At 36.9% G+C, this 13,266-nt stretch overlaps 1 protein-coding gene across 1 annotated transcript in view; it reads left to right on the forward strand.

Moving 5' to 3' along the window:
- The window catches only part of LOC136864014 (BOS complex subunit ncln), a 260,068-nt gene that overhangs the window by 118,408 nt on the left and 128,394 nt on the right, over positions 1-13,266 (forward strand). The window contains exon 6 of the mRNA XM_067140513.2: positions 7,779-7,988. Coding sequence (XP_066996614.2) covers positions 7,779-7,988 — 210 coding nt within the window. The remainder of the gene's footprint in view (positions 1-7,778; positions 7,989-13,266) is intronic.

Genomic DNA, 13,266 nt, shown 5'->3' on the forward strand with positions numbered 1-13,266 from the left:
TTGAAGTGAGAGCATATGAACAATTCTTAATATTTACAATGGATTAATGTGTATACAATACATCTCAATGGTTAACTATGTTGTTTTAAATAAATTATTGGACATTCACATGTTTCTCAGATCCTGGATGCTAGATATATCAGAAAGCGGCAGCGGTCAAAATGACCGCTTGCGGCCTTTATAGGCATGAGGAAAGTTCGGCCATTCTGGTGTTAAAGCTTCAATCCTTCAGCTGAATAAACACTATCATTAAATAACTCCGGTACTAATCATTTCTTTAAAACAAAATTTTGAAGTATTAATAAATACTTCATACATTAAGCATATCTTTCATACTCGGTGTTTTTCTGTTGGTTTTGCTTGATTATCCAAAAAAATGTGAAATTTCAATATAGTTTATGAATTGCCGTAAATACATTCTTCGTCCATAATGTGGTATGAAAGAGGTGTCTTCATCTTCATCATCATCATCATCATCATCATCATCATAATCATAATTTTACACATCCAGTTTCCCGGGTACTGTTGGCAAGCCTCTTCCATTCTGTTTTATTGAGATATGTTCTGTTGTTAATGACGTCCTCCAGTGTCCTTCCCCGCTCTGCAATGTCCATCTTCATGATGTCCATCCAGTGAGTTCTTGGTCTTCCCACCATTGGTTTCCTTGCCACATATCTCTCCAATTTAACATATGCTGTCCATGTTGGCTCCATTCTCATTACATGCCCAAAACCACCTCAGTCTGGACATGCTGACCCGATCTAACAATGATGTAACAATCCAAGCTTCCTTCCTAACCACATCATTCCTTAACTTGTCCAGTTTTGTTTTTGAATTGTGGACCTAAGGAACTTCATCTCAGATGCCTGCAACCTTGATGAGTCTTTCTTAGGTTTCATTACCTAGGTTAAGATTGGTATGAAGTACTGATTGAACATCACCAGCTTTGATTTTGTTGGTATGGTCAGGTCAGGTCAGGTCAGGTCAGGTACATCCTGCTACTGTATGCAACAGTAAGCGGTACTACCTGTGACTGTCTGGCAGAGGGTGGGCGGCTGTTACCAAGCCCGACAAACTAAGGGAGAACCAATGGCTATGGGCAGAGGAGTTCACCCTTAGGGGTCTTGTTGAACACATTGTGTAGGAAATGACACATAAATTCAACTGGAAGCTGCTGCCTTGCAGATGTAGCAGGGGACTGCTAAAGGCTAAGGGAGATAACCCTAACAGAAAATCTTCTCTAACGTTAGGCCTAGCAAGTCAGTTGGAGAATAACTGCAATTGCTTTCAACACTTATACAAGCCTCGGATGCAAACAAAGAATGCGGAGTAGACAACAGCATCCGCAGACCCACGCCAGGTATGATGGCTTACAGCCTGATTATAGGCCAAGTCTTGCGATTGAGCAACAAGCCCGGAGAAGACAACACACTCAAATAGGAACTATCAGTGTACTGAGTTTGACTGGGAAATGGGAAGACTTAGTGGACATCATGGAGAGAAGGAAAATATCAATCCTAGGACTGAGTGCTGTCTGCTGTCATTTCTTGATGGATACAGTACTTTTGCATCCATCTCTTGGCACAGGCCAGAGTAAAGTGTAGCTTCCACCAAAGTCCCAGTCAACATCCATGGCTGTGACAATGTGGAAGTTGCTGGGGTATGGGTAGTGCTGAGTAATGACATTCAGAGCATGACTAGTGCATGTGAGTGTTATGAAAGGTGCTGCTCATAGGGTCAGTCATGCTGCAATAGTACTTTCTGACCCAGTGAGGAAAGCAATGGCAAACTACCTCACTCCTCATCTTGCCTAGTACGCCTCATTTTGGTGCTGCCATTGGTTTTTGGGGTTTCCTCATAACTGCATAACCTTTGGTGGTGCTATTTGAGGATCCAACCAGCCTCTGGGCTGATGACCTAACAGACAGAACTGAGTGAAACTAAATGGAAAGGTAAAGGGAAGAAAGAGTTGAGGAAAAACTATACCCTCTACTGGAATGGTAACTACAGAGAGATGAGAAATGGAGTAGGATTGATATTGTCTTAAGAGTTATATGGTATTACAGAGATCCAGTACATCAATGAGAGGATTATAAAGTTCACCTTGGGAAAGACAAACTGACACTCGTGCAAGTGTATGCCCCTCAGACGGGTTGCAGTTAAGATGAAAAGAACAAGTTTCTCGAAGACATAGAAGAGACCATCAGTGAAGAGAGGGCAATCATCATCGGGGACCTTAACGCACAACTCAGGACAGACAGGAATGGCTATGAGAAGGTGATGGGACCACATGGCTATGGGAGAAGGAATTCAGAAGGGGAACATCTCCTAGACTTCTGCATAAGAAACTATTTGGTAGTAAAAAACAGTTGGTTCAACAAAAGAGTCAGTCACAAGATTACCCGTTACAGCTGGGATGGAAAGAGCAGGACGGTCATTGACTATGTCATTACATATGAAGTAAGAAGTAGACTTGTGACTGATGTCAAGGTGATTCCAAGTGAGAACCTCAATAGTGACCCCCAGTTATTAGTTGCAGATCTGAAAGACATTAGTGGGTCTTAGAATATTTTGTGATGCCGCAAGGGGTTGGAATTTCTGAATTACGAGTTGGCGGTTAGTAAGAGTATAAATGATTTCTTACTATTGTTAACGGGCCTGTCAGAGCTGCTAACCCAATGTCCTTAATAAATTGGTTATCCAAATTAAATTTCTTACAAAATTTGTGAAATATGTGAGTAGTGGTGCCTCTTGCTCCTATAATCTATCCTAATACCTCTATGGAGTCCAGATGATATTTCTCAGCATAATGTGGAATTGTAGGTGATATTTCTCAGCATAATATGGAATTGTAGGTTCATATATATCAAATTTCTCTTTGTGTACATCATGTGGTTGTGTAGTTGATGCGTTGGTTCTAATTGTGGGGTCTGTTATGAACTCATTACTTGAGCCTGGTGCTATAGCTATCATGCCAATCTGTCGGCTTGACTGAGCCTGAGACAATCCATGTAACTCCTCGTAGACTGTGTAATGCTTTCCTCTTAGGGCTTCAGCAGTCATAGATCTTAAACTACAAATGAGGGCCAGTATCATCCAGCCTGTCCGGCCCCGCGGTGTAGGGGGCAATGTGTCTGCCTGTCACCTGGTGGCCCCAGGTTCGATTCCCGGCCAGTCAGGGGTTTTTAATTGTAGTGATTAATATCCCTGGCCTGGGGACTGGGTGTTTGTGATGTCCTTGATCTTCCTTTCCTCACACACAACATTCCACACTACCGCCATTCCAATTACATACAGGTTCATACAATATGATGCCAGTAGAGGCAAAAGATCCACATGGGTCGACACCCCGAACAAATAAAATAAAAAAAAACAACAAAAAAAACCCCTACCAGCCTGTTCACATTCCTACAGGATTAGATTAGAACCATGGTTCCATTTAAAGATAAATTCTCCCGGTTCCTGCCATTGATTTTAAGTCAACAGTTGGCGATATATTGAGTACACTTTTAACACCGTATGACACTTCTGTACCTGTGCTACTGATCATAACCCTTTCAGACCTGAAAGAAAACTGGCGGTGTGAATTTTTGTTTGTACATTAAAAACAGACTAAAATGCTCTTAAATACATATATTTTTAGTTTATTCTACAAAATAAAAATTAACATCTGAGAAAAAGCACCCACACAATTGTGCGTGTCAGGACTTAATTCACTAATTACAAAAAATAATAATTACCTCAATGTATGTGAAAATACATATGTACATGATCAAATGTTCTATTTTACAGTGAGGAATAATTTAAAACAATTAAATCTTCATTGAAACACAAGTAAATATTACATTTTCTACACTGAGGATGAGTTTTGCTTTTACTGCCTTTTTGGCACCAGCACCTTGTCGTCGGATCTGAAAGAAAACTGGAGGTGTTAATTTTTGTTTGTATGTCAAAAACTTACTAAAATGCTCTTAAATACATGTTTTTACCATTTATTTTACAAAAAGAGAACTTTCGGCTAAAAAACAGAATCCACACAATTGTGCCTGTCAGGACTTAATTCGCTACTTACAAAAAATAAAATAAAAATAAAAAATTCAGCTCAGTACATGTGAATATACACATATACATGATCAAATGGTCTATTCTACAATGTGGAACAATGTATTTTAAACAATTAAAATCTTATACATTACGTTTCTCACGTAGAGTATGAGTTCTGCTTTCACAGTCCTTTTGGTGGCAGCACCCAGCACTCCCGCATGCATTGCCTGTAGGGAAACCTAGCCCGCACATTTGTGCGTATCAAGATTCCAAACCTCATGGTATTACGTACGATGTTGGAAGTTCACAATTTACGTTCGCTAAACAATTTACACACTTCACTGATTATATTTTGATATTCAGTAGAGCTTCTAGATTAATATGAATGCAGTAAATATATACTTATTTTAGGCGTCAATGCTTTCCGCCATCTTGCCCATGAACTGTATTTTTAAACTCTTCTTCCTGCCCCCTGGTAGTCAAGTGCTAAATAAAAACAACTGAAGTATATGCTACGTGTCCCGCACAGGCACTGCAGTCCGGTCTAGCGCTAAGAAAACGTCAAATAAGCTCAGACATAAATAAAATATGAACCCACACAATTGTGCGTACATGGTCTGAAAGGGATAAGTTATGAATTTCATTATGGTCCGTACTGACAATTGATCACTTTCAAAGGGTAGGAAGGGTCAACCTATTCAATACTATTAGTTTGTATATTGTCTTATTACACTGGGACTAGTTTCGACCCCATATATATTGGATCATCTTCAGCCATGCTCCAATTGGAAGACATAAGCACACACATAACCAATAATGATACAAAACACTGATATGACACAATTTATAGTCTTAATTTAAACCATTGATCAAGTCTGAATAACATATCTACACTTTAAACTAAATAACACATCAAAAATATTGTGGTTGATGGCAAACTATTTTGTCGTTTTTACAGTAGCCATTGTTTTTGAGTTGATATTAATAATAATAATAATAATAATAATAATAATAATAATAATAATAATAATAATAATAATAATAATAATAATAATAATGATGATATTTTTTTTTTGAAACAGTCGTGGCCTTGCCCATTGTCAAAACACATTTTAATGAAGTATCATGTGCTTGCTGACTTTCATGAGAACGTCTCAAAAGAAACAACACTTCTTGATGATAAAATACACAAAACTTAAAAGTAGAGCAACAAAGAGATATCTGCCTCTGCTGAATAAATGGAGATGATACAGCAGCAGAAGTCATTTGAGGTCATTTCAATGTAAAATGCAAAGGTAAATGTGAACGTTCAGTAACAATGTTGATCAAATCTCTATTCCCCTGAAGATAATGATGATGATGATGATGATGATGATGATGATGATGTAGTCTGATTTTCTCCTTAAACTTTTTAGAAATGTCCTCCTTTCCATTTCATAAAAACAAAATGGACATCCTCGTGGTACTGGAATACAACTTTCTAACTTCTTCCTTGTTCACAAAGTTGCAAGTTGGCTTACTTTTCTAATATTCTTGAATTGAATTCCCGCTATAGACTAGTATTAGGACCTGAGATGGGATATATTCATTCTGAGAACACAGTTGAGGAGTGTGTTCAAAAGGTGCTATTTCCACCTTAAGGAATTTGTGGAAAAAGCACAGGAAACGTAAAATAAGAGACCTGGAACATACCCATGATCGGGTTTGATACAACTTTCAAGTAATTACATTTCCTAGTCTGGATTCCTCATGGCTGTCAATAATATTCAACTACTATAATGCATGTGGATGAAATACTGACTTTTTTTAGAAATGGAAATAGTACCTTTTGAACAGACTCCTCAATAGCAGTTGGCCAGGGGTTATAAGATCGGATGCCCTTCCTGACACATTGTGATTCTTGAGATGAAAATCTCGACCCAGGATCAACCTACCAAGTGGGAAGCAATCAGCTAATCATATCTCCCAAATCTCATACTTGGCTATCCTTGAATTATTTGTTGTTATTTTTGCTTTTCAACTATAAATGAATATCAGGACTATTCTTAACATATAAGTCATGGCTGCTAGCTTGCCTGCCATTCATAGTCCTAATTAATTAACTGATGAGTTAATTACTTACTAGTATGCTCTTCATTAGACACCACAATCATATCTGACAACTTCACTCACTGTAAATTATACAGAACTATTAACTACGATGTCCATGCACTTTACGTCAGCAACAGTAACGTGTTTTCACAGAAAGACTAATACTGTAGTATCTCTTTAACATGCAGGTAAGAGAGCTAACACGAGCATAATATATATATATATATATATAAGGAAAAGGATGAAAGGTTGTGACTTAGTGTATAAGCACACATGAATTTAGCACTCATTAATGAAAGATATGGTTCTAAAGTTCTCGGCTGAAGCTTTCGTTAGTGGAGGTTCATAACATCTGTAATGGATCATCTGTTGCATCAAGGATGATGATGTCCCCATCTCTCTTTAAAACTAGTTATTTTGTGTAAACGTGTGATGGTTGAAGACCACGAACCTACTATGCTGGCGTGGCAGGGGTAGAGGTGATACTCCCTCGTGGTGCTCCCAGGTGGTGGATAGGGGGGTCCTAACTGACTTGAGGGAAATAAAATACCTCTCATGGACCATACACACAAACCCCTGTGGGTGGGGGACGTAGACGAAGAATACATCCATGGTATCCCCTGCCTATCGTAAGAGGCGACTAAAAGGGGCGACCAAGGGATGATTGTATTAGAACCATGAAACTACTTGTGATTAGTACCATCACACGGGGAACACCTTGGGTCGCTTTTACTTGCGTGTAGTACACTATGGTAGGTACCAAATAGGTTTGTGATTAGTAGCAACAGAGTGCGTTGTCAGCTTCTACAGTACCTGTGATTAGTACCACTTTAGAAGCGACACCATGGTTCTGGCTTGCCTATAATTAGTACCCACTATATGAGGAGCACCACAGGATAGTGCGGGTCCCTGTGGTTAGTACACGTTTGTGCTGAAAGCCATAGGTTTGCGTTGCCTGTAAATGGCGCCGCAATGTGCGAAACACCATAGGTCTGTATTCCATGTGCGAATTTCATTACCTGTGAGTAGTACCATACTGTGTGGAATGCCGCGAGTCTGTGCTACTTTTGATTAGTACCGCAACATGACAAATACCATGGTTCTACTTTCCTAGCGATAAGTACCATTATGAGGGGCCGATGACTTGGATTTTGGACCCCTTTAGAATAAAAGTATCATCGATTCAGTATTATGCTATAGACGCAGTCCCTTGGTCAGCAATACTATTGTTTCACATCAGTTTCTGTGAATTATTATTACAAGATATTAGAATCATTCCGTATTGACGGTTTTCACTTTTGTAAAGTTTCTGCGAATGCGAGACATTACCGGTTGGATCGACTGATTGTTTTAAATTGATATCCATTCATTCATTCTTCATCTTCACTTTTTGAATTCTGGTCAGTGGAGGCTTTTGGACTTTTAATTTGTCATTCCATTTCGTCTCATTTCGTACCATTAGGGGCCGATCACCTCGATGTTAGGCCCCTTTAAACAAGCATCATCATCATCATCAATGGTTGAAGAAGTTAGTGTTCAGTCATAAATTACTCTTATAGACATGTGGCTGAACATTATAGCTTTTAGGGAACAGAGGGTTGCTCATGTGCAATTTATATGTAATATAGTGTGTTAATTTTCAGGAACTTTCCTTTGGTGTTGACTCGAATGGTTCTGGTGTGTCTGTTTTGTTGGAGTTGGCTCGTTTGTTCTCCCAGCTGTACGCAAGTGCGAAGACACATGCTCGACACAATCTTATCTTTTTACTGACAGGAGCAGGAAAATTGAACTACCAGGGTAGCAAGAAGTGGTTGGAGGATCAACTGGATGGCCTGGAAGGTTCACTTGTTCAGGTAAATCATTGAAAAAATTCCACTTTTATTGAAATACAAAATACTGGTACAAAGAGTATAAAACACTGCTATGTGCTTAGTGAGCACGTTTCATATTGAATAGTTTGTTTTTCTACATGTGTATGAACTCATTTATTGTAGGAAATGCGTGATAATTTCATGATGTGAAGTTGATAACAATGGTAGATTTTAATTTTGCTGTAATGTACCTTAAGATATTCTTAGAGCATGGCACAGTGTGAAATATCAGACATAGTATGTGTATATGCATTCAGTGAAATGTCTTTTAATCCCTTAAGCGGGGATCTCGATACACATCGGCTCACTCCCCGATGGGGAGAGATTTCCCTGATTGAAGATAAATTTTTTGTTATGTTGGTTAGCGCTTTTGAGGGATCCAGTTTATATACCTACAATTCATAAGTGACACACATGACTATATTATACTACGCTACAGGTAATACATACAGTATTTACAGTCTGCACAGTTTCATGTCTTTTACAGCTGTTCATTATGATACACACGGAAGCAGATCGTGTTACATACCCTGTCCCGGCTTCACATAATTGATATGATTCCATTCCAATCTAAAAGATAAAATGATACTACATTAACTTGTGAAATCGTATTATTCAAGTGCCAATGTAACAACAAAACTCATCCACCTCTGCAGATAATTCTTTTTTTTTTTTTTTTTTTTAGAATTGAGCCTCTATGGACTGCGTGTTAACAACCAATCTCATTTTCAGTGTCTGTGTCTTGTTCATTTGCCGGCTTTGACATCCTGCCAATATCTCTTGAGCCTGTCGATCGGCGCTTTCTTCCGCTCCTCTGGTAAAGGGCCTCTGTCTTCTGGGTACTGTCTCCACCATAAAACCCTGATAGCTTTTCACCATCCTTCTGAAACTAACCCTGTCTTTAATTTCATCCTCTGTAGTAATAATAATAATAATAATAATAATAATAATAATAATAATAATAATAATAATAATAATTACATAAACAATTATTAATCCACTGAAATGAGCCCCATCATCGTATCTTAGCTGTAGAAATGCTAATCTATGCTTGAAAATTATTTACAGGCTTGTAAATATGACAACATTTCTCTGAACTGAAGTTGTGTTATCACTTCTTAAATCTGAGCTTCAAGATAAATTTCACTCAAAAGAATTAATAAATTAAATGAATTAAACTTGTTCCACTTGCAGTAATCTTGCCAAAATAAAGCATTATTGATAAAATTATTTAACTCAAAAATTATTTTCAATTGGCACAAGTCTCAGGAAATGTGTAGCTCAGACAAGAAATTATCACCTTCGATATCACATTTGATTTAATTGTATTCTGACAATTATTTCAGTAATTAGTAACCACACAGTTCGATGATTTACACTCTTTGAGTTGACTTCACATAATTCTCATTAAACTGGCATTCTGAGATGTTAATCTCATTTCATTACAAAGTTATTATTAATCTATCTATTTACACAATTTTATTAATCTCCTTGAGTTACCTTCGCTTTATGAATGTATTATGATTCTGCCATTTAAATTAATTATCTAGTTGTTGAAAATTAAAATATTAAATTATAAACTCCTTAAATTAGCACAATGATCAATTAATAATACAGTAACGTTCTTTCCACTTAATAAATCAGCCTACGCAATGCTGAAATGATTTCCACTGCAGTAGAACACAGGGTAAGATAATACCCACTTTATCTTAAAAATTAATAAGCACTACAATACATCAGCATTAGCATAACACAAGAACACACAAAAATATCAGTCACACGCCTTTACACAAGTATTTACATGGTCATGGTTTTCTTTAATTTTAGTAATGATTTTTACGTTGTCCAGCACCATAATATCATAGAAGATCTATGCGTACCCCTCCATGGGGAACAATTTATGTGTGGACTAGTGACTGTATTACAAGAAGTCACTAAATAGTTTTACTTCCATTGAATTGCAACGTTGTATTGAACCCTTTCTGGCCTGGGGTATGATGCCACCACGTAAGCTAAAGCCAATTATATCCTTGACAACAGATGTGGCAAAGTCCAATGCCTGTGCAGGTTTTGAATGAACACTTCTCCACACCCCTATTCTTGATTACTGGCAATCCCAGGAGTGGTTTATTCGAGTCTAGAAACTTATATCTAGCTCACAGGCTTAAGGGTAGGGAGGAATGTTCAGGATTCTCTATGACATGGCAAATTAAATTCTCTTAAAATGCGCAAACAAACATTTAATGGCCTTGGTGAAAAATGACATAGAAAGAACTGTAACATAAACACATACATATGTTTATATTGGTCATTAGGACCATATTCCGGAGTACTTGACCCTCCGAATAAAAACTCTCATAACATTGAAGCTATTTGAGTGGTTAATGCCCACTTACTATTTACACCAAAGAAGAACATAAAATTGTATACTTCAGTAGAATGAGCCAATCCTTGGGCCTGGGAAACTACGAACCCAAAATCATTACGTGAGCGAGGCCAGAACTTGCTCACAGTGAACAAAAATACACATCACCAAAACAATGAACAGCAAATTATTGAAAACAATACAAAATCAACCACTAGCTGTGTGTATGTTTCTGTGCAGATTTCGGAAATCCCAGGCAAGTTCACGTTTGTTTGCTGGGATTCGAACCTTCGATCTTCTGCCTTTCTGATGGTTCGCTCAAAAAGAAAACCCTAAATACTTACTTAAGAAAGGGGTTCCTACCACCTACATTCATGAATTAATTACCTGACCTTACAACCCTGGCATTTAAAATGAACATTTAAAAAATTTAAACCTCCCTTGTGCGGAATATAAACACTTGGTCATAATGTGCTTCTTTCTCTCCCTAGGTTGTTACTCCACTAAAGAAGGCCATTCATTTAACAATGACAGCCGAGGCTTGACGCATAACAAACGTGGTTTGTCCCTCACCACACTGGCCCAGTTTCTTCCTCATAAGCTCTTTAAAACATCAACTCTGCATGAAAAACTCGTACAATACTTCAAACGTTTCATCTATTGAGAACATAATCTCTTAAATCTCATCTCTCACAAATGTCACTGCCAATACATTTGGCGGTATAAACAAATCACTACTTGGAATAATCCTATCATTAAAAGGGGACTGACTACCTTGCTATCCAATTCATGCTGACATGCAATTACTATGTCATATTCCCCTCACTTTATTATTTTAACTAATGCACTCATAAGATAAATTAAAAAAAAAACTCTTCCTTGTTAGTGGAAAATTTCCAAATTTGCAACTTGTACATTTACTAACCCAGCTATATTCCAAGTCACTAATATCATCAAGAAACAAGATATTAACATTGCCTTCAAAACCCAAAACATGAACCGAAATATTTTCTTCAACCACAATAATTAGTAATCAATATCAAGGATCTGGAATATATAGGCTTACGTGTGCAGAATGCAATTTTTCATATGTTGGCCAAACTGGCCGAAGCTTTATGATAAGATATCTTGAACATGTAAATGCACCCAAACATTAGAAACATTCTGCAATGGGAGCACACATGCTAGAAACTGGACACAGTTTTACAACTATTGAAAGGGATTTAAGAATTTTAAGAAGATTAGAAAAAGGAAAAGAAGTGACGGAATTAGAAAACATGTACATTCATTTAGATCAGCAATACAACAAAAATAAAAACCTAAATGACAAAATTGAAATAAAGAACCCCATCTTAGTACAATTACTGGAACTAATACAAATGCTTAAATCTGATATACATAAATTCTATAAACATTTTAATCTGACAAAAGTTAATGGCTTATTGACGCAAACAAACTCAACTCCTCCCCTTACTTCTCCTAGGCAGTCCCCTCCACAATCCATTGCAGCCATCAATGCACCGTCTACCTTCACTTCCCTTTCCCACTCCCCGCCAAAACGTAAACTCATCCATACTCGCTCATATAATACAAGGAGTGCAAACAGAACAAGAAGTAGTTCTCAAGAAGATAGGAGTAACACTAGACAATTATGCAGCAGAAAGAAAAGTGACAATTCTTTCGATAAGAATTTTATACAGAATTATAATCAAAACCATAAACATATATTTTTTATCTTTCATTACAGAAATGCCAACAAGCCCAATTTGAAACATACAAGAACAATTCAAATTCTACATCACATTAGAAAGTGTTTATTCACCAAGTTTGTTCATGAATAATATTCTTGTATTGACAACATAAAATTAATGCAATACATTTTGTACAATTGTTACTCCAGCAACATCGAAAACAAGTTAAATGTTCATAATATAGGCAGTTATCAACTGTAGAAAATTGTGAATATAGTTAATGAAGTTTCAACGACAGTCATACAAGTCAAGCAACATTGAATCAATACAAATAGCCAGATCTCAAAAGGTTTTCTAAAATAATTTTAAAGGATGTTCACCAGATGAGTTTCATCAATAAAATGTTAGATAGATTTTAGACAAATATGTTTTAACTTAAAGACATAATTTTATTGTTATACGACTTGTAAAATATTATAAGATTTGTCAATCAGGTTTACAAGGATAATCTTAATCCAATAGAATAGATTTATGTTCTTATATAACCTTAAGTAAATAATAATTGGCTGATGAGTGATGATACTCACGAAAAAGGAGCGAAACATGTACCATATCAACAACTTAATAAATATGCAAGTTTTTATTACGTTTTTATTGTATTGAATAGGTGGTAATTAACAAAATTATAAGAATTTGTATCACAAGTAGATCTTCAATACGGACAAAAAATGAAGTTTATAACTTGCAACATACCATTTAGTCGAGCAGCTCGTCTCCTTGCTCCCAAGTCTTTCCAGTCCAAACTTTGCAACATTTTTGTAACGCTACTCTTTTGTCGGAAGTCACCCAGAACAATTCGAGCTGCTTTTCTTTGGATTTTTTCCAGTTCTTGAATCAAGTAATCCTAGTGAGGGTCCCATACACTGGAACTATACTCTAGTTAGGGTCTTACCAGAGATTTATATGCCCTCTCCTTTACATCCTTACTACAACTCCTAAATACCCTCCTCATAACCATATGCAGGGATCTGTACCCTTTATTTACAATCATATTTATGTGATTACCCCAATGAAGATCTTTCCTTATATTAAAACCTAGGTACTTACAATGATCCCCAAAGGGAACTTTCACCCCACCAATGCAATAATTAAAACTAAGAGGACTTTGACTATTTGTGAAACTCACAACCTGACTTTTAACCCC

This window comes from Anabrus simplex, chromosome 2, assembly GCF_040414725.1.
Source record: "Anabrus simplex isolate iqAnaSimp1 chromosome 2, ASM4041472v1, whole genome shotgun sequence".
Lineage (NCBI taxonomy): Eukaryota > Metazoa > Arthropoda > Insecta > Orthoptera > Tettigoniidae > Anabrus > Anabrus simplex.